At 32.3% G+C, this 20,893-nt stretch overlaps 1 protein-coding gene, 2 long non-coding RNA genes and 1 pseudogene across 5 annotated transcripts; 1 reads left to right on the top strand and 3 right to left on the bottom strand.

The window, feature by feature from the left end:
* Positions 1-125: 125 nt before the first annotated feature.
* On the bottom strand, positions 126-9,939 carry LOC105977832 (uncharacterized). Of its 2 annotated transcripts, XM_088819365.1 has the most exons (7): positions 9,645-9,939; positions 8,158-9,527; positions 1,824-2,266; positions 1,462-1,667; positions 1,220-1,367; positions 849-1,077; positions 126-273 (listed from the first exon to the last, which is right to left on the bottom strand). In XM_088819365.1, exons 3-6 carry the CDS (start codon positions 1,980-1,982, stop codon positions 874-876), a joined length of 717 nt encoding a protein of 238 aa, XP_088675491.1. In that variant the 5' UTR covers positions 1,983-2,266; positions 8,158-9,527; positions 9,645-9,939; the 3' UTR covers positions 126-273; positions 849-873. The 2 variants fall into 2 exon arrangements, with proteins under 2 accessions (XP_088675491.1, XP_088675492.1); XM_088819366.1 differs by lacking the exon at positions 126-273 and having other exon boundaries at positions 631-1,077; positions 8,158-9,538; positions 9,645-9,880.
* A 2,232-nt stretch (positions 9,940-12,171) lies between these two features.
* LOC105971721 (uncharacterized) lies at positions 12,172-13,709 on the bottom strand. Its single transcript, XR_016031676.1, has 4 exons — positions 13,358-13,709; positions 12,935-13,185; positions 12,688-12,835; positions 12,172-12,566 (listed from the first exon to the last, which is right to left on the bottom strand). It is a non-coding gene; the product is annotated as an uncharacterized LOC105971721 (long non-coding RNA).
* A 510-nt stretch (positions 13,710-14,219) lies between these two features.
* LOC105971906 (8-amino-7-oxononanoate synthase-like) lies at positions 14,220-17,326 on the top strand (annotated as a pseudogene). The gene is made up of 11 exons (XR_016031673.1): positions 14,220-14,504; positions 14,728-14,880; positions 15,006-15,109; positions 15,401-15,636; positions 15,734-15,775; positions 15,916-15,955; positions 16,041-16,175; positions 16,423-16,511; positions 16,609-16,759; positions 16,859-16,933; positions 17,042-17,326. The product of XR_016031673.1 is annotated as an 8-amino-7-oxononanoate synthase-like (transcript).
* LOC148769881 (uncharacterized) lies at positions 17,191-17,691 on the bottom strand. Its single transcript, XR_016031674.1, has 2 exons — positions 17,528-17,691; positions 17,191-17,448 (listed from the first exon to the last, which is right to left on the bottom strand). It is a non-coding gene; the product is annotated as an uncharacterized LOC148769881 (long non-coding RNA).
* Positions 17,692-20,893: the final 3,202 nt, after the last annotated feature.

The raw sequence follows: 20,893 nt of genomic DNA, 5'->3' as shown, positions 1-20,893 counted from the left end.
TTTGTATAGCAACTTCACGATATTTTCGTCTTCATGTTTGTATAGCAATTTCAAGATATTTTCATTTTTTTCGTAATTGATTGAGAAACTCAGGGTATAGTAGAGCATCTTACCAGTAGTGGAAATGTAGCAGTAACATGCAAATTGGCAAAATAGGTAAGCATAGCATTTGTTCCAGCCTTCTCTACGCGGCATTGACCACCACACACCATAGTTTTTCACAAATAAATAAAAAAAAAAGGATTCAAAATCAGATTATATGGAAATTAACACCTGCAAACGAAAAACCGAAAAAGATGTTAAATGCTAGTAAAAGCATATAAAGCTAGAAAGTTTTTAAGTAGTCTAATTGGAAGGACACACATACTACATTGCAATTAATTGACATATAAACTTTGTATTTATTTTGTAATGTATCCTATAAAAATAAATACACAGTCCGTACAACTAAAAATCAAATGTCGTTGTTTCCCCAATTTGGTTGGTGGCCAGAATTATGTGGGACCCACTTTAATCATAGTCGGAAATGACATGGACATAACGAATGATCCGGTTCAATAAATACTTATACTAACCACTTGGGGGCATAAAACCGTTGACCAGTTACAAATAGATTTCTTGATGGTGGTCTTAGAAGAAGAAGTTAAGGATTCTATTCATTGCTAAAGAAAATAATTTGTCCCTGTAATTCAACTTAAAAGAATACAACATATTATAGCAATTTTTATTTTTTATTTTTTATTTTTATGCCCACATCGAGATTCAAGGCTAACTAAGTAGAATGAACTAAGTTAGTTTCATCAAGAGTACAACTTCGATTAAGAAAAGCAAAATGAAAAATTGATTACCTATTACTATAGCAGGTCGGTCAGGTCAGTAGGAGACATGATCAACAAACTCTACATACTTATGTGAGAAGGAAACCCGAGCTTGAAAAGACCTCGTTCTCGGATCACCGAGATGCGCCAGACGTACAGGATCAGGCTCGGCGGTAAACATCAAATCCACCTTAGAGTTAGAGCCTGTCGATAAATGTCCAGTTGCACTCACCAGGACCAGCAAATTGTAAATTTCCATCTACACACACATAATAAATTAAAACAAGAGGCTCCTGTTGTTATTATTATTACTAATCATTAATTAATAGTAAATGTAAAAAGAAAAAGAAAAATTATTTTGAAGCAAAGATGGGGGAAAAATAATAAGAGATGACACACACATGGGTTTTGTTGTAGACTTCAAGAGCTAAATCGGTAGATTCGTTGAGAATATTCTTTGTTTCATCATCACAGCAGGTGGTGCAATCTGGGCCGTACAAGACAGGGCCATCTCGAAACATACCTACGGGCTCCTTCTCCTCCGAAACACTAGACATTATTGAATATAAAAATTTAGGTATGAATATGAAGAGTAGAATTTTAATTAAAAAAGAAAAAGCAAAATGAAAAAAAAGGTGATTACCTATCGATAGGGCGCAGGTGAGCGGGGTGGAGAATCTTAACAGAAATTACAAATTTATAACTCTCGTTAAGAATATGAGTAAAAGCTACAAAAGTTACGAGATTCTTATCATCGTCCCCAGGCTCAGGCTTAGCGGTAAATGTTACAATCACCTTAAGTCCTAGTCCAGTTGCACTCAGCACTTCCACAACACTGTATCTGTTGAGCTACACACACACACACACACATATATATATACATATCGATTAATAAGATAAGAAGCAATTATTGATCAATCATTGATTCGTTAATAGTAGCATTCAGACTGAACATGAAAAACAATAATTTAATATTTAAGAGAGAGAGAGAGAGAGGATAGATACATGTGTTTTGTTGTAGACATCAATAGCTAATGCCGCAGCATCTTCTGAATCTTTAATGTACAAAGGATCAATGTCGGTGCGATCTCCGTCAAACCAGACGCGAGGACCACCTCCAGGTTTGCCTTTCATGGGGATTGCCTCCGTTTTTACCTGATTCATCTTTGTTTTTCGTTTCCCATGTCTCTTCTTCTTATCGACACAGTCTTCATGCCACAATAGATTTGCCTCTCTCCCTCTCTCTCTCTCTCTCTCTCTCTCTCTCTCTCTCTCTCTCTCTCTCTCTCTCTCTCTCTCTCAACCCTAGTCGTCTCCCCAATCGTTTGGTTTGTTTGCTTTAACGTTTATATATATATAGATTTTTTTATTATCTCATCTGAGAAAGATGTAATGGGCTGGATTTCGAGAATGAGGTTGGGCTAAATTCCTCCTTTACTTACTCAAATCTATATATAATATAAAAAGAGGATCTATGCCTTCTTTGAATGACATGTGGCAAATTCCTATGTCATCTTCTCAAATTGCTTAGTTGTCATTAAATTGCTTATGTGTATTAGTAAATTGCTTAGTTGTCATTTTTAGTTTGGTATGTATTTAAGTTGTTTCCTTTTTAACATTTGCACACTCATTTAATCATTACCACATATACATATTTTTTCATTAAGTTTATATTTACAAAAATAAATAAAAAAATATTTACTTAGGTAATTTTCCAAAAAAACGTAATATGCTGATTGTATTTTTTTTTTGAATTATTTTATTTAAATTACAAATTAAAATAATTATGTTAATAAATTTGTGATTTATTTATTTTCATATTGTAATAAATATTTATAATATTTTTTTTATAATTTAGAAAAAAAAATTTATCAATGTATTAATAATGTATCACGCTAGAATAAAATAATCATAGACTTTATTAAATGGATTAAACCGGTAATCTATTTGTTAATATATTGTTATATAATGAAATTGAATTATGTGTTACCAGATTTTACAGTATCAATATACTGATTGCCAATCAATTATTTAAATTTCAAATTTTATACAATTTGAATTTCATTTTTTCCTTTTCAAACGTTACCAATATATTTTGCGGATTTACATTTATGAATTTGATCTCTTACTTATTTAAGTTGATTGCTTACAGTGATAATGGAAATGTTATTTAATAATCTTCCTATCAAAATGAAACAAATATATAAAATTAAGCCAACTTAACAAAATTCGGACAAAAAAATCAATAATTGTAATTATATTTATCTATTGTATTAATTACAAGTTAATCAATCACTTCTAGAAATTATAAGATTTTATGTATCTTTCCTTATCAAAAATGGATTCCTTTTTCTGTCAAAAAAATATGTATATATAACTCCCTCAAACAAGAAAAATGGTGTACACCATAACATATATTTTTCCGTAATTTTGTTCATATGTATTGTTTTTATTTATTTTGTTCGATGCCTATTTATTTTACCAAATAGTTTATGTAACTTTAGTTTGTCGAAATGTTTGCTTATAGATAATTTTTTTTTTTTTTTTGTATAGGTGCACGGCTAACATCGTGTGATGAATTGCTGAAAAAACAATATTATAATGTTGTACATCATGCAAGGATTGTGATTTGCGTAAGATTGTAAACGTTTGACAAGTAAAATTGTATGCAATGATAAAAAAAAATATTTTACGTATTTTGTTTTATTTATAACAAAGATTGTAATATTTTAGATTAATATATTTTTTTATATTTAGTATTAGGTCCTTTTGATTTTATTAATTTGGTACTGTTATAAGAATTATAAATTATATTTTTATATATATTCTTTTAACGTTATTACATCCTCATTATATAAAGTGACACATACGAATTGATTTCTCTTTTCCAGATCTTGCAAATTAACTATCCAGATTTTCTAATTCATGAATTCAGTTTCTTACTTATTTAAATTAATTTGTTTTAATTATTTGTGGTTAATATATGGAAAATACCGTACTTTATGTATGTTTGCTTACAAAATGAATATCCGTGTGTGCGTGTGAGTGTGTGCGCGCGTTTTGTTCACTATTAAAAGGAAAAAAAGTTGTTTAATACTCATCAATTCACTACTATATACATATATATCAAATCATTGCAAATTTACCTAATTAATGTTATCAAAAAATTGATAATTGTACTTAAATATAATTTAATTGATAATTTTCAAAAAATATTAGATTATATATACCTTTCCTTAACAACATATGAATTAATTTTTTGTCTCAAAAATAAAATCTATAAATATAATAATCTTTTTCAATATTTTACAAATTATATCGAATTAAATCTATATAATATTTTAAATATGTAAGAATATAAAAGCTAATGTTAAATAGAATTGGATGATTTGTGTTATTTAACAAATTACCATATATTTCGTATGAGATATTCTTCCATGTTCAGATTTCTCCATCTACGGTGCCATAATTTATTTTTTATTATTTAACACATGTTTGTATTAAAAATTCAAAATAAATTTTAATGGTTATTAAATAATATTATTCCTGAATTATATATTGGATACCTTTTATAACAGATCCGTTTTTTGTTTACCTTAACTATACAATAATAAGTAATAACAAAATTATTAGTTTATTAAATTTCCTAATATAGTATATCATTTTGTATAAAAAGTTTCGCAAATTCATCGGCAAATTAATGCAAAAGGAATTAGAATTATTTTTTTGTTGGCACCGTTAACTCTAATCTTTTGCACGATAAAATGGTTCGATAATTATCCTCTGAAAGTAAGTAATTAGTGTTCACATTTTTCTGATTTAAACCAATTAGTCGAAAACTACAAGTAAATTAAAAACCACTTTGTATCAACATCATAAAAGACACTTTGTGGATTGAATAATTAAACACACAAATTGTTTGTAGTGTGATTTTTGCATGTGTAGTTAGGACTGTGTGGTTTTTAACACTAAGGCCCCGTTTGGTTGGCAAGATAAGATTAAATAATTTAATGAGACCCAATTATTTTATTGGAGCTTGAAACGTCCAACAAAAAAAACTTATTAGAAGGCAAGATTATATAATTTTGGCGGGTCGACCCAGCAATTTATTGAGGATACCAAACATCAAATTAAGTCCAACTATTTAGTTAACCATGGCTTATCTTGGCAACCAAACGGGGCCTTAATGTATTATTTTAGTATTGTTTAACGGCTTAATTCCACTTTGCACCCTTGAAACATACCATTTTGGCATTTTGCACCCTCGAAAAATAATAATAGCACTGTGCACCCTCAAAACACAATAAACCATTCACAATGCACCCTCAATTGAATAATAAAGGCAATTTCATTTTCCATGGTGTTTTTCTTTTCGGGGTACAAAATAAAAAAAAAAATTGTTATTTTCTTGAACCTCAAACATAATTTCGAGTGGACAAAGTGCGAAAAAATAAAAATTACACCGGATTATTTAAAAAATCTACATTTTCTTACAAAAGAAAAATAAAAAATAAAATTTTATCACTAAATTATTCGATTGATAGATCTTTTATGTAATTGTGTGAAAATATTAGGTGAAAATAATTGGAAGAAAATATAATTTTCAGATAACTTGATAACGGAATAGCGGAATGATTTTTTTTTCGTAAAATATTTTATTTTGATAAAAAATGTAATTTTTAAATATGTTGATGAAATGTATTTTTTATTTTGAACTTTATAGTTTCAGAATGATTTATGAATAAAAAAATATTTAACATTTGGCATCCTAAAAAATTATCACTAAAAATATTAAATTTATATTTTTTAACTTTAAAAATTCATTTGGGGTGCATTATGCATGATTTATTGTATTTCGAGGGTGCAAAGTGCTATTAATTTATTTCGAGGGTGCAAAGTGCCAAAATGGTATATTTCAAGGGTGCAAAGTGGAATTAAGCCATTGTTTAACGTATGTAATTTTAGTACTATTTAATGGATATCAACATCATAAAAGATGAAAATTGAAAACCACTTTGTATCAAACATGTTGATACATGTATAAATTATTTATCAAATTAATTTCATATGAAAATATAAAAATATAGTTTAAATCACATTGTATAAACATTAAAGGCTATAATATAAAATATTTACGGATAACAACTAATTTTGCAATTATATTAAATGAACATTAATTACCTTTTTTTTTCTTTTTTATTATATAATTAAGTGTTGTTGTTTTTATTTATTTTATACATGTTTTTTGTATTATTTATCTAATAATTCAAGTAAATGATACTAAAGATGCAAGATCCAATAGTATGCAAATTCATAGAGAGTCAGAGACGATAGGTAAACAATTATTAATTTATCGTTCATTCACTCGACAAATCCCATATTTCTAATATCTTCGAATTCCAAGCTAGACAGAGGGCTGAAATTCGAGTTAAGCATGTTGGTTATCTTCACATATCCTATGAGATCACCGATCATATCAAATAATTTATTTCTATCCAATATTACAAATGGTTATGATCAATCAATCTTTTACTCAGATCACTCATTATATCAAATAATTTAATTATTAGATATTACAAATGGTTATGATCAATCAATATTTTACTGAAATATATATCTTTCATGATAATTATGTCGTATACAAAAATTTTATTATATAGATTTTCGAAAAACATGTATTTACAACATTAAATTATATATTTAATAATTATATTTGAGTTGCAGTGTCTGATAATTTCTTACCTGAAAAGGCGTTGCAAAAGAATTTCGAAAAACAGGTTTTACAACATTAGTATTAGTATTATCATCAATATCAATATTTGTATCAATACTAATATTAGTATCGGTATCAGTGTCCGTATTAGTGTCAATATCACTATTAGTATCGGTATCAACATGAACATTAGCAGTAATATTATTGTATTAGTATTAGTATTAGTATTAGTATTAGTATTAGTATTAGTATTAATATTAGTATTAGTATTATTATTATTATTAGTAGTAGTAGTAGTAGTAGTAGTAGTAGTAGTAGTAGTAGTAGTAGTATTAGTATCTGTATATGTATCAATATCAACATTAGTGTATTACTATTATTAGTATTAGTAGTAGTATCAATATTAATTAGTAGTAGTATCACTATGAGTATCCGTATGAGTATTAGTATTAGTAGTAGTATCAGTATCAATATCAGTATCTATATGATTATATGTATCAACATTAGCATTAACATTAGTATTAGTGTATTTATATTAACATTATCATTAGCATTAGTGTATTAGTATTAGTGTGTAAGTATTTGTATTTGTATTAGTATTAATGTTAGTATTAGAATTAATATAAGTACATATTAGTATTACTATTAGTATTTGTATTACTATTAGTATTTGTATTAGTATTAGTATTCATATTAGTATTAGCATTAGTATTAGTATTGGTAGTACGTAGTATGAGTATGAGTATGAGTATGAGTATGAGTATTAGTATGAATCTTAGTATGAGTATGAGTATTTGTATTAGTATTAGTATTAGTATTAGTATTAGTATTAGTATTAGTATTAGCATTAGTATTAGTATTAGTATTAGTATTAGTATTAGTATTAGTATTAGTATTAGTATTAGTATTAGTATTAGTATTAGTATTAGTAATAGTATTAGTATTAGTATTAGTATTAGTATTAATATTAGTATTAGTATTAGTAGTAGTAGTAGTAGTAGTAGTAGTATCATTAGTAGTATCAGTTTATGTATCAGTTGATACTATCAGTATCGGTATATGTATCAGTATCAATGATGCATCAACATTAACATTAATATTACTATTAGGTCCCATTTGGTTGGCAATATAAAATTAGCCAAGATAAGATTAAATAATCTAATAAGACCCAATTTTATTGGAGCTTGAAATCTCCAATAAAAAAAACTCATTAGAATGAAAGATAAGCCAAGATAATAAGGCAAGATAAGCCATGATTATATAATTTTGCCTGGTCGACCCGGTAATTTATTGAGGATACCAAACATCAAATTAAGTCCAACTATTTAGTTAATCATGGCTTACTTGGCAAACAAACGGGGTCTTACTGTATCAGTATTAACATTAATATTAGTTTAATTAATATTAGTATTAGTATTAATATTAGTATTAATATTAGTATTAGTATTAGTATTAATATCAGTATTAGTATCAATATTAGTATCAGTATCATTATCCGTATAAGCATTTATATTAATATTAGTATAAATATTAATATTAGTCTTAGTATCTTTTATTTCGTTGATTTTTTAGATTAATTCATTTTAATATTTGAATTCATCCCCGTGCATCGCACGGGTGAAATACTAGTTCTATTAATTTTAAAATATAAACAGTTTTACAATAAATATATTTATTTATTGTGATAATATTAATTAATTCAAATACATAACTATCCTTTTTTCTTTTAATAATCAAGCCCAATAACAAGCAATGCACAAAAGAACATTCTTTTTTTTTTTTTTTTTGAACCACAAAAAAGAACATTCTAAGACAAGATAAAATCGAACCAAACCAAACGAAAAATTTTCCGAGCAATGAATATGGATAACCAACATGTGCTCTTACCAAACCGGAATGTAAGATATAGTAACACAAAAAATATATATAAACTTCAAGAGATAGGAATAGTCTTAGAAACTCCGACAAGTGCATAACGAAACATAAACATATTAGCAGCACCATATATTGTTCGAAGTTTCATTCGGTATGCACATGAGAAAGAATGAAATTTGCTCGATCTAATTCTAATTTCATTCGGAATATTATAATGTAACTCGGAAATACTTTATTTACACAATTCACTTCCGTAATCACATATCAATAAGCCATTTATTACATGTGTGTCCAAACTATTAACAGTGGGAATGATGCATACAAGTTACCTATCGAAGATAAGTTATTCTGTGATTTTTGATCTGACCCCATACTTAAGGGCAAGTAAAATGCGTTCTCCAATACATACGCTTCGTGTTTTCTAGAGAATGACATTTAAATTATACACTTACATGCATTCCATTTAGTATGTATATGTATCGATAATCTAATAAAACCTCGTACTATGCTCATATATACATCATGTATCATACATATGATGAATCCTAATTACTATGCATTCTATAGCTCCACTAGCAAACCCTGCAGTACTATACTACCACGCGAGATCGACATTATATTCAATTTCCCACTACATACAGGCATTATATTTTAATCTTTGCCAATAATTAGAGTTGATAACTGTGCGCAATAATTGTTCCGGCAAAGATCAAAGAGTAGTAGAAGACAAGAAACTAGGAGGAAAAAACAATGGATTACCTCTCATCCAAAATCCATCACAATTGTCATGAAATTGTCGTACTCGGTATCTGCACTGTAGCTACTTATCTCGGAGGAGGTTTGGCAGCCACTACTGTCACGGGCAATTGATCTTCTGTCGAGTCTGTGTACGCCATTCACGCTAGCAATGCCATTGTTAGCCCGATGAACATCAGCATATATACTCGACAAATCCATAACCTTTACTCAGGCCAGAGATAACCTTAGCAATCACAATCTCGCCAAGCGGCCTCTACTATCAAACATTCATCCTCCAGAGTCGGTGGCATGGCAATGTACAAGTTCGTCGGTCTCATCGAATTCCTTGGGCTTAATCTAGTGTATCTCCCTCTATTCAAGTTCTGTATTAATTCTAACTCCCATATTATCATCATGAATATTCAAACATTGGATCTAGCTACGACTAATCTCAAGTAACCTAATATTCAAACATTGGATCTCGCGATCGAATTCAATACCTCCGGTGAAATCCTTCATGAAATCGGGCTCTTCGTCTTGGGCTCGTCGTCCGCCCATCTGGACTTCCGTCGGTCGGAGGCGGTTTCCACCTGAAACGGCGCCGCCTGCGGTTGGTGGTTTCCTCTTCTCCGCCGGAGAAATCATCGAGGGTTTCGGAGTGGGGGTTGGGGGTTGTGGCTAGAGTTAATCTGGTCAATGGGGAGTCAGTGTAGTTAGACTAGAGCGTGTCAATTGTAGAGAGAGAGAGAGAGAGAGTGGCAGAGTGAGATTTCTTTGATAAAGAGGGTTGAATATGTAATTGTTGAAAAAAGGTGGGGCGAATATGTGAGTAGGTATTAGATTTAAATTTGATTATCAATTCATATCGTTATAAAATTATTATGAAAATTAATTATAATTATGACTGGAATATCAGTGAAAATTGAAAATAATTGATATGGCCTTTCCGGAAAAAATCAAAAAAAAAAAAAAAAATCACAAGTAAAAAACTATTTCTAATTCCAATTACAAAATTATCGAAATCCAGATATCTATTTCAAATTCCAAAATTTTCGGAATTTTTTAAAATCACACAAGTTCGAAATTTTCATAAAGTTTTTGACCAAAGAAAAACAAAAATATGTTTTTTACCTTATTAAAACCAAACTTTTGAAATTAATACTTTCGCTTAAATAATAATTTCATTTGGCCGTGAAAAGTTCATATTTCTTAATTCTTACTATATTTTAATTTAAGGTGTCGTCTAACATGTTTATAAAAAAGTTTGAGGATGTTGTTATTTTTTTTAGTTAATTTATACGAATGTCGCTAAAGATATAGACAAAATTGGTGAAATAAGGCAATCTAAAGTTTCATTGCACCAATTTAACTAGTTGCGGGTTCTTTCTTTATTGAAGAACAAGTATGCAAATCAAATTGTTATATTATTTCTTGGGCAAATTACCAAAACCCCACTGAGGTAAGCCTAAATAACGAAAATCCTCCTCACGTTCTCGTAATTATGAAAACCCCCTTGACTAACGGTTGACCGAATTTTTTTAACCGAAAACGTGAAATGTCTATTATATCCTTCTGTTATATCCTCGATTTCAAACCTCCAAACTTTGCAAATACATTTGTTTGCTGCAATAACATTCGACCACACAGTTCATAACCGGGGAAATATTCTGAGAATCAACAGCTTTGCGCGATTGAATCAATAGAGGGAAAATCTTGGCAGGTGGGTAATCTTGAACAATTGAATCCAAGATGGGGTTTCCAAGTAAAAAGATCAGACCCTAACAATATCCGGATAATCCGGCACCGGTCGCCGATATCAGGCTTGAAATCGAGGGTATTCTGAGCCCAATTGAAGAAACTAAAACATATTTTGGGGTGTGTTTCGATTATGTTCAAGATTTGGTGAAAGAGAGAAGGAGTAAAATTGGAGGAAAACTTAAGGGGTTTGCGAAGCGGAGCCCATAATTTGGAGTGTCGTTGCAGGAGAACTGTGGAGGCCTATGAAACAAGCTGGGTTTGGTTGATTTGGATCCTCCAATTCCGGGTCGGGTTTCTTCCTGAAGTTGTGAAGTGATTGGGGTCGGCCGGATTTCCGGGCCGTTGATTTCCGAGCATTTGTTGGTGATGCGGGATAGGAATATCGAAGCGTCCGGCGAAAGGGCAAAATTGGTATTATCAGAGGAATATTCGGGAGAATCAAAAAGATTCTATCGAGTTTAACACCGTTAGAGCGATTTGTAAGATGTCTGCATACCTCAGGGGGGTTTTCGTAATTACGAGAACGTGAGGGGAATTTCCGTTATTCAGACTTACCTCAGGGGGGTTTTGGTAATTTGCCCTTAATTCTTTGAATACGTATTTTTGTTCAAGAATATACTGACAACAATCATGTAAAACTCAATCCAACAAAGAGATATAATAATAATTCGGAATTGCAACTTGATATTTGGTTTGTAGGTGTCATTGTATTATATTAAATTATTTTTAAGTTATCTTACACACTTTTCACTAACACATGTTTAATACATATTATGGTGCAATTTCCTATCAAGTATTGATTCACACAGTATATTATACGATAAATACATTATAAATACTTGACAATAGTGTTTATGAACTATGTGAATTATTGATTCATATATATTATTTAAACATGTTCATAATAGACACATAAAAGAAAAAAGAATGTAGATGGATTAATCAATGGGCATTATTTATACAACGAAAGTGTGTAAGATAATATTGTATAGCAAGTTGGGCCTTCTTTTCCAACCACTGATCCACGTGGAAAATCCAGTGGGGCCCAGTGGAGCTGACGTGGAAATACTCAAATTGTATGGTGATTTTCTTGATTGTAAAAACTCCCACTATACAGTACATATTGTATTAGCGAGTTGAACAAGAAAATATTGTGTAGCAAGTTCAATTAATTTCCCCACAATCAACAAAAATACATCACTTTCTGCAAACTTGTACGATAAAAAAAACGTGGCAACGGACAAAGGAACATTCTAAGACAGAATAAAATCAAACCAAACAAAAGATTATCCGAGCAATCAAATCATCAGTTTCAGACAAAATAGATTTCTCGATGACGGTCTTGGAAGAAGTTAAGGATTCTCTATTCATTGAAATGTACATAGGTATATGAAGAGTACAAAACTTTGGTTAAGAAAAGAAAAATGAAAAAAATCGATTACCTATTATTAGCAGGTAAGGTTAGTAGGAGGAGGGAGGAGACCAACAAACTCTACATACTTGTGTAGGAAGAAAACCCGAGCTCGAAAAGTTCTCGGTTTCGCATCACTGTCTTCCAGCAAAGGATCAGGCTCGGCGGTAAACATCAAATCCACCTTAGAGTTAGAGTCTGTGGATATATGTCCAGTTGCACTCACCAGAACCGGCAAATTGTATTTTTTAATCTACACACAACATATGTATATATATATATATATATATATATTATATACACACCCATAATAAATTAAAAGAAGAGGCTATTAATATTACTAATGATTCATTTATGTTGAAGAAGATACATACATGGGTATTGTTGCGGACTTGAAGAGCTAAATCGGTAGATTCGTTGAGAATATTCTTTGTTTCATCATCACAGCAGGTGGTGCAATCTGGGCCGTACAACACAGGGCCATCTCGAAACATATCTACGGGCTCCTTCTTCTTCGGAAGACTAGACATTATTGTATATATATATATATAAATAAAAAAATTGTAGAATTATAATTAAAAGAAGAAAATAAAGCAGAATGAAAAATAAAGGTGGATTTACTTATAATCGAGAGCGTGCAGGTGAGCATCACGGACAATTTCAACATACTCAACACACGTATAAAGGTTGTTAACGGAAGCTCGAAAATATATGGGATACTTATTATCATCAAAAGCAGAAGCAGAAGCAGAATCAGAAGCAGAAGCAGAATCCTCCTCCTCCTCAGGCTCAGGCTTAGCAGTAAAAATTATATTCAGTATAAGTCCTACTTCAGCTGCACTCAGCACTTCCACTACACTGTATTTGTTGAGCTACACACACACACACACACACATATATATATATATATATACAGATTAATAAGATAAGAAGCGATTATTGATGAATGAATCAATCGTTAATTAATTAAATAATTAGTAGCATTCAGACAGAGCATGAAAAACAACAATTTAATTTCTAAGAGAGAGAGGGAGAGAGAGATACATGTGTTTTGTTGTAGAGATGAACAGCTAATGCGGCAGCATCTTCCGTCTCTTTGATTTGGAAAGGATGACAGCGGCTGCGGCAGCGGCTGCGATCTCCGTCACGAAACCAGAGGCTGCAACCACCTCCACGGAAGACATTCTTTTTTGTTTCTGGATTCTTCTTTGTCTTTCGGTTCCTGTGCCTCCCGCCGTTCCTTTCCCGTCGCAATTCCGACCCGTTCATCATGCCACAAGCCTCTCGCTCTCTCTCTCTCTCTCTCTCTCTCTCTCTCTAGATTTGCCTCTCTCGAAACCCTAATCGCTTTTCCCCTTTCGTTTGTTTGTTTAAAAGTTTATATTTATTTATATATATATATATATGTGTGTGTATACATTATTTTTTATTATAATATTTTTCTCGGTGATAGGCTGGATTTTGATAATGGGCTGGGCTAGTCCACGATTTATTTACTTGTGGATTTCTTATTTCTTGGCGATGTCTTTACAAGTTAGGGAAGTAGCCCTAATTTTACAATAAAGATATTAATTACAATAATATTATTAATTAAAGGGTTAAATACAAAAACACTTTGTGCAGAGATTGGGGGTTTTTGTGCGAAACTAATTTGACTTGATTAGCTTTTTCTTTCTTCAATTCTAATTAGATATTTATTGAAATATTAATAATTCATAGTTATTTTATTAAAACGAATTGAATTAAAAAGAAAAAGTCAAAATTGCAATAGGGTGTCCTTTGCCAAGAAATATATTATGAAGGGTGCAGTATGCTATTATTTTAATTTAAGGGTGCATTGGGTAAATTACCCAATTGTTAATATGTAAAATTTCCCGTCGAACCCCTCTGCAAATGCAATAAAGCAAAACCTTTTTCACCTTCTGCTGCGTGAAAATGGAGGTGGATGGCGGCGCGTGGGAATTTTGGGTAGAAGAAGCCCTCTCGAAACTCCAATCGCTCAATGTATTGCGCTCCCTCAGACTCATTCACCTCCTCGCCGGAGCTGCTCGTCGCTCCACCTCCGCCGAAAATTCCCCGTCGAATCTCAATCGAGTATTTGATTGCCCAAACAAATGGGACCGAGCTTCTGTTGAGGTGGAGATTTCAGAATCCACTTTCCGAAAATGGCTACTCAATGTCCCCAGTTCAGGTGCAATTCAATTTGAATCAACTAAATTAATTTATTTTTTTTGTCTGTCTTATGTGTATTTTTTCTTAAATTAATTTTTTTTTCTACTAAATTGGTAAAATTGGCATTAGTTTTGCACTGGCCTATTTTTTTGGAGAAATAGAGTTCAGCTTTAAGAAATTAAAGAATTCATGTGTAGAAATACTTAGAGGTGATATTGAAAGAACAAATGTTGAAATTATAGGGGATGACAATGATATCGTAGACGACGATGTAAGAGCCGACGATAAAGCAGAGGCAATCGACGGAAAGCTTAGGAAGTTAATCGTCTTCTCCGGTAATGATTACTTGGGACTGAGTTCACATCCAATGGTTAGCAATGCAGCGATTAAGGCATGTTACCGATTTTTCGCTACCAATCCATTAAGTTTTGCTGTTTTTTTTTTACCGAGTCTTTGGCATTGTTATTGCTCCGCAGCTGTGGATATTTATTTATACAAAGTTTGATGATTATGTAGGCAGCTCAAGAACACGGAATGGGTCCAAGAGGTTCTGCTTTGATCTGTGGGTACACTACTTACCATAGGTTGCTTGAATCGTCATTGGCCGACCTTAAACGAAAAGAGGTTAGTTCAATTTTCTAACTTTAATCAGATAGTATCTATCGAGAGTTTTCAATGTTCGACGAGTTCCCTACTCTTGGTTACAAATAAGCTGCTAGATTGTTGAGTAGGTGATTATGTAAATCAGCTCAAGTAACAATACTTTTACATCAAAGGGGCAGTAAAGATTTGTTTTCGTTTTAATTTCTGTTTTTTGAATGTACTTGATCTTCGTCAGCATCTTTTGTACGGATTGACATGGTACTGTTAATTCTTGAAAAACTGATTGGTCGTTGTTCTAATGTTAAATGTTAGGATTGCCTTCTTTGTCCAACAGGCTTTTCAGCCAACATGGCCTTCATGACAGCTGTCGGTAACGTTGGTTTGCTCGTGGCTGGCGGCAAACTGTCAAAAGACGATAGAGTTGCTATATTTTCTGATGCTCTGAACCATGCATCAATAATTGATGGCATTCGGCTTGCTGAGAGACAAGGAAATGCTGTGGCTTTTGTGTACAGGCATGCCGATATGTGCCATCTCGATGCATTATTGTAGGCCTTTTTTTCTCTCTTTTCAAGTCCTTTACCTCGTTTTCTCTTTTCTATAAGCTAATCTGTATGCTTTTACTGTTTAATGGATTATTATCAGGTCAAGTTGTCCAATGAATAAAAGAGTTGTTGTAACTGATAGGTTAGTCATTTTAACGTTGATCTCAATTTTAAAAATCCCGTTCATCATGCATTCACATAGCCCCATTCAGTCGTATGACATACTGCCTTTGCTTATAACATCATTAAACACGGTGTACTCATTTTTCTTCATTTTGCCAGCTTGTTTAGCATGGATGGGTTTCTGTTTGTAATTGATGATGTAAGTTTCTGAATTTTCAATTCGAAGAACTATGAGAAAGTCATAATTGTAAAACCCTCTTTTTTGTTCCCCTCTGAATCTATAGGCTCATGCAACATTTGTTTTGTGGAAAAAGTGGCGGTGGTGCAGCTGAAATGTTCAACTGTGAAGCTGATGTGGACATTTGCATAGGGACTCTAGGTAAAGCCGCAGGTTGCCATGGTGGATTCATTGCATGCAGGTAAAAATGTGAAATATCGAGTTTTATGCCTCGTTGAAAATTTCGAGTTTTGGACTCAATTCTTTGCTTGTACGACAATCCGTGCTACAGAACTCGCACTACTGAAGCTTAAAATTTATTCTTTCACTTAAAGAATTGGATAGCAAGATAATTTGTTCGTTGTGCTATCTGAATCGACTGTGACAACGAGTATAAGAAATACTTTTGCTGAATAAACCGAATATGTTCCCACTTATATGGATGACAGCAAGAAATGGAAGCTGCTCATCCAATCCAGGGGTCGGTCGTTTATATTTTCAACTTCTTTACCGGTGCCTGTTGCTGCTGCAGCCCACGGTTTGTTTTTTTCTAAAATTTCTATATTATCTTGGTTTATTAATTAATTTAGTTGTGAGGAAAACATATCTTCATTATATTTGTCTTACTTTTGCAGCTGCTGTTAATGTGGCAAAGAATGAGGCGTGGCGTAGGAGTGCTATTTGGAAACGCATGCAAAAATTCCGTGAGTTGACCGGATTTCCGGTTGAAAGTCACATCATTTCCCTCATTGTTGGGAGTGAAAACAAGGCCCTACAAGCTAGCCGGTACCTTAACCCCCCCACCCCCACCCCCACCCCTCTCCTCTATGTATGCGCATTTATATTTGTCTTTGTATAATCTAACGTCTTAATCTTTGTGCACAGGCATCTCTTAAAATTAGGTTTTCACATGACTGCAATTAGACTTCCAACAGTCTCGGCACACTCATGCAGGTCTTTGTCAAACTCGTAAATTTTTTTTGATACTACTAGTTTCTATAATATCTTGAGTTTGGCAAGGATTTAGATTAGACGATTAATAGTTTTTACGCTTCGTTTCAAATTAAGGGTAACTCTGAGTGCAGCACACACCTAAAGACGATTCGAGAAAGCTGACAAATGCACTGTCTCAGTGTGTCGATTTTCAGAATATTCAAGTATTCAGCAACAATTTCTACTCCAAGCTTTAGCCTTCTCTATTCCCTTACTTGTTTCGATTTTATCCGTTTCTATTCATATAACAGAGCCTAATGGCCTTATATCCTCTCAAGACACCTTTCATTAGCATACCAAAACAATATGACAATTTTCATAATACGAAGGAAAAAAAAAAAAAAAAAAAAGGTTCAACCACGGCTCGATTCATCAATGGCAGATTTCGGAGTAGACAATGCCAACCAATTCCCTACTTCACAAAGCAGACTCCTCGCTTCCTCTTCCTATCTTGTCCATGTTTCGTGTGTTGGTAGATTTTCCTTTACCAAAAAAAAAAAAAAAAGTTAAGTTCAGTAATTAAGATTAAGATTAATATTAAATCTAAATCTTAGATCTAACCTGAACGCAAACTTCGGATGCATGACACTGTGGACGAACATTATTACAGTCGATCTCGCCAATGCCCTTACGGCCCCACGATTCCCCCCAACTATTTTGTACGACATAGAATTTTTTTCCATTCCTTATACCATACCCAACAATGAGGATAACGTGTCCAACTAATACTTCGTTTCGCTTCTTTTTATATGAATAAATTCTCTATAAAAAAAAACAATAAATAATCAATTTGTTATCAAAAAATAATAAATAACTTAAATAAAAATGCAAATATATGTATATTTATATTTCAATTACCTTTCCGTCGAAGGATTTCAAACCCGGATATATATCAATATATCCCAATACCGGATGACCACTATCTATCGCCGTTTTGACCTCATCAAAAGTTGAAACTTTTACAACGTCTTTAACCCATATTTTAGGAGTACGCAATGGGATTTTCGCATTTCGCGTAAATCGGCCGGTGTACGGGTGGTATGCTTCTCGAAAGCATACTCCTCTTAAACGCGCATAATTAAGAGGCGCGTAGCCATCCGCATCGACGTAATACGCCTCTCGAGCATGTTTACATGGTGAGTAATTCCAGTAATAAAAATCTACCCACGCCACCTCGTGGGTGTGGTCGAGAAGGTGTTGGGTAGAAACTTGGATTGATTTTCTATCGGGACGGAGTGAAATCTTCTGAACTTCGAAGGATAGTAGGGCCGAAGCCGCGTTGGCCCAGCAGTCTGGAATGAGAAATAATGAAGGCCCATTAAATAAAGTATAAATGGGCTTAAGGGCCAATATAGAAATTTCCCTTACTCAATTAGACTAGAATTTATTACCTCCGCCTTTTTGATTCCTTATCGGCAGACAAACCTGGTAATCTTGGAGCAAGTTTTTGTAGCAGTTGCTTGCCACATCAGACATGTTTATGTATCTGCGAGAAAAGGGGGAAAGGAATTAACTGGGAGTTTATTTAATGGGGTTTTCGAGAATGTGAAAAACGAAAGGTTTCCAGGAATAGAAAGAAGTAAATATTGCGGCTGTAAAACAGAAAAAGGATTGCACGAATATAGCAATCAAAGGGGACAACAAAACCTGGAAATACAAATTGAAAAAAAGTATTATCCATGCATGCAGAGGCCAAACAACACTTAAGGCTGAAAGGCAGTTTTCGAAAATCCGTTGTTTTATGTGTTTTAGTTTTGACTTCAACTGGAATATCCAAGGTAAGAGCTCACGAACCTGAAACAAAATTGAAAAAATAAAAAGAAAAAAGATGAATCTCTGGGGGGAAGCCACGGTTTGATGATCCAAGTAAAACGTGCGTGCCCTAATTAAACAAATTAAAAGGAATTACTGCACATGCATGCAGTGGCCAAAACCCAAGGCTGAAAAAGTTTCAGAAAATCATTGTAACCTGGAAATATTGTTTTAGGGCTTGAGTTTTGACTCACTAAATAACCACACAAAAAAAAGAACTTGAAAATTAAAGATCGAAGATAAAGGATGAAGATGATCTGTTATCCAGTTCCAAGAATCCTTTTCTTGATATGAAAAAGCAATAAAAAAGAAAGACGACGATTTGAAGATGAAGATTCAGATATAAACCCTAAATCCAATGGATACAGCCAAAACGACATATATCCACGTACATCTTCATACATAAATGCATGAGGATGAACAGAAGAACTTCTTTCATTCTGCAACGAATCAGTGGTTATTTTTGAGTTCGATCAGAAACAGGGCGGAAGAACATGAAATCCGAGCTAAAGATTTTACCTTTTTATTTTGTTTCGGCAATGATTTAGAAGAGAGAGAAAACACACACAGTGAATATTGTGTTTATATTGGGGTGACCAGAGGTAGAAAGGGAGAAGAAAAATAGAAGAAGAAAATGAAAAACGAAAAATATGAGTAATTTTCTCTCTCTAGCTCTAAGTACAGTTTCTGATTATGGTTTAAATAGAGGGTGGAGAGAGAAACGGAAGGATGTTCTGAGAGAAATGTATGCATACATCTAAGTGTAAGTATCACCCACGCTACTGAGTGAAGAGAGAGAAGAGAGAGGAGGAAAAATAGTTGACTTGTGCTGGTCCCAACCTGAATTGACCGATATACCCCCACAAGTACACAAAAAGCCAAAACAGGCGCTTCGGCTTGTTATTTATTTATAATATTTTTATAGTTTCATTTTCAAGTTTTTAAAATTTTATTATATATAATTTAATTTTCCAACCAAGAGGCTTAAATATATATTTAAATCAAAAAAATTATTTTCAACTAATCCACAATTATATAGAGTAAAATGTCGATAAATTAATAACCTGGTTTAATTAATATTCTTTTTCGATCTCAACTTGAGGACATGGTGTTAAAAATATATATCGTCAAACTAATATTTCGCTAAATTAATAGAATTTGACTAGTCCCGATTAATGTATTAATTTATAAATGCCTAAATTTATAATTATTCATGTAATAATTCAGAAATCAAACGAGAATTAGTGTTCCTAGTTCCCCGGTTCGTCGAATTATTTTTTTATTTGGATTTGTTCATCTTAATTTTTCTTAATTGAATATTGTCTAAGTATATAAGAAACAAGATTATATAAATTGAGGTGGCAAAATCACTCTCTTAATCATTTTCTTCCTCATTTTTTTGATCAGCCCAAGAACCAAACATACTGAATATAATTCCAAGTGAAATACCCGGCCATTATCTTAAATAAATAAATAAAACTACTACTTATTTTCAATTATTAATTTATTTAATCAAAAACAACATAGAACATATGTATTTATTCTCCAATAACAAGAACCATATATCTAACATTCATCTGGAATAAGCACAACATATCCAGAAGTTCTTCTATTCTCAAGATCGCCGTGCGCTTGTGCTGCCTTAGATAACGGGTAAGTATGATTCACACGAGCCCTTAAAACACCCGATCCAACATTCGTAAAAAAACTCCGACATTCGTATAACAATATAGTAATATTTTTGTAAAAATTCATAATTATTACAAAAAGGGATGTGATAAATGTCGTTCGAGCTTTAATAATACTGTTTCGACTTCAAACGTGATTTTGATTATTTTTAATTCTAAATTTTGCAAAACCCGAAAAATAGAATTTGTAGTATTCTGAGTTAGTTTTCTAATCCAACTTGAATCACAAAAAATGGATGTCGGACGAGAAAGATATACATGAATCAATGAATAATGCCCACAACTTTGATGTATAGAGGTATCTAAAATTAAAAATGTGACGTATTCATGCATAACTTTGTCACACGACATCCAATCTAGCGGATTTAAGTTGGATTATAAAGCTAACCCAAAGGACTACAGTTTTCGTGTTTCGAATTTTGCCAAA

This window comes from Erythranthe guttata, chromosome 6, assembly GCF_056151865.1.
Source record: "Erythranthe guttata isolate IM_541 chromosome 6, IM_541, whole genome shotgun sequence".
NCBI lineage: Eukaryota > Viridiplantae > Streptophyta > Magnoliopsida > Lamiales > Phrymaceae > Erythranthe > Erythranthe guttata.
The sequence above is the reverse complement of the archived record's forward strand: the minus strand, read 5'-3'. Positions and strand labels throughout refer to the sequence as shown.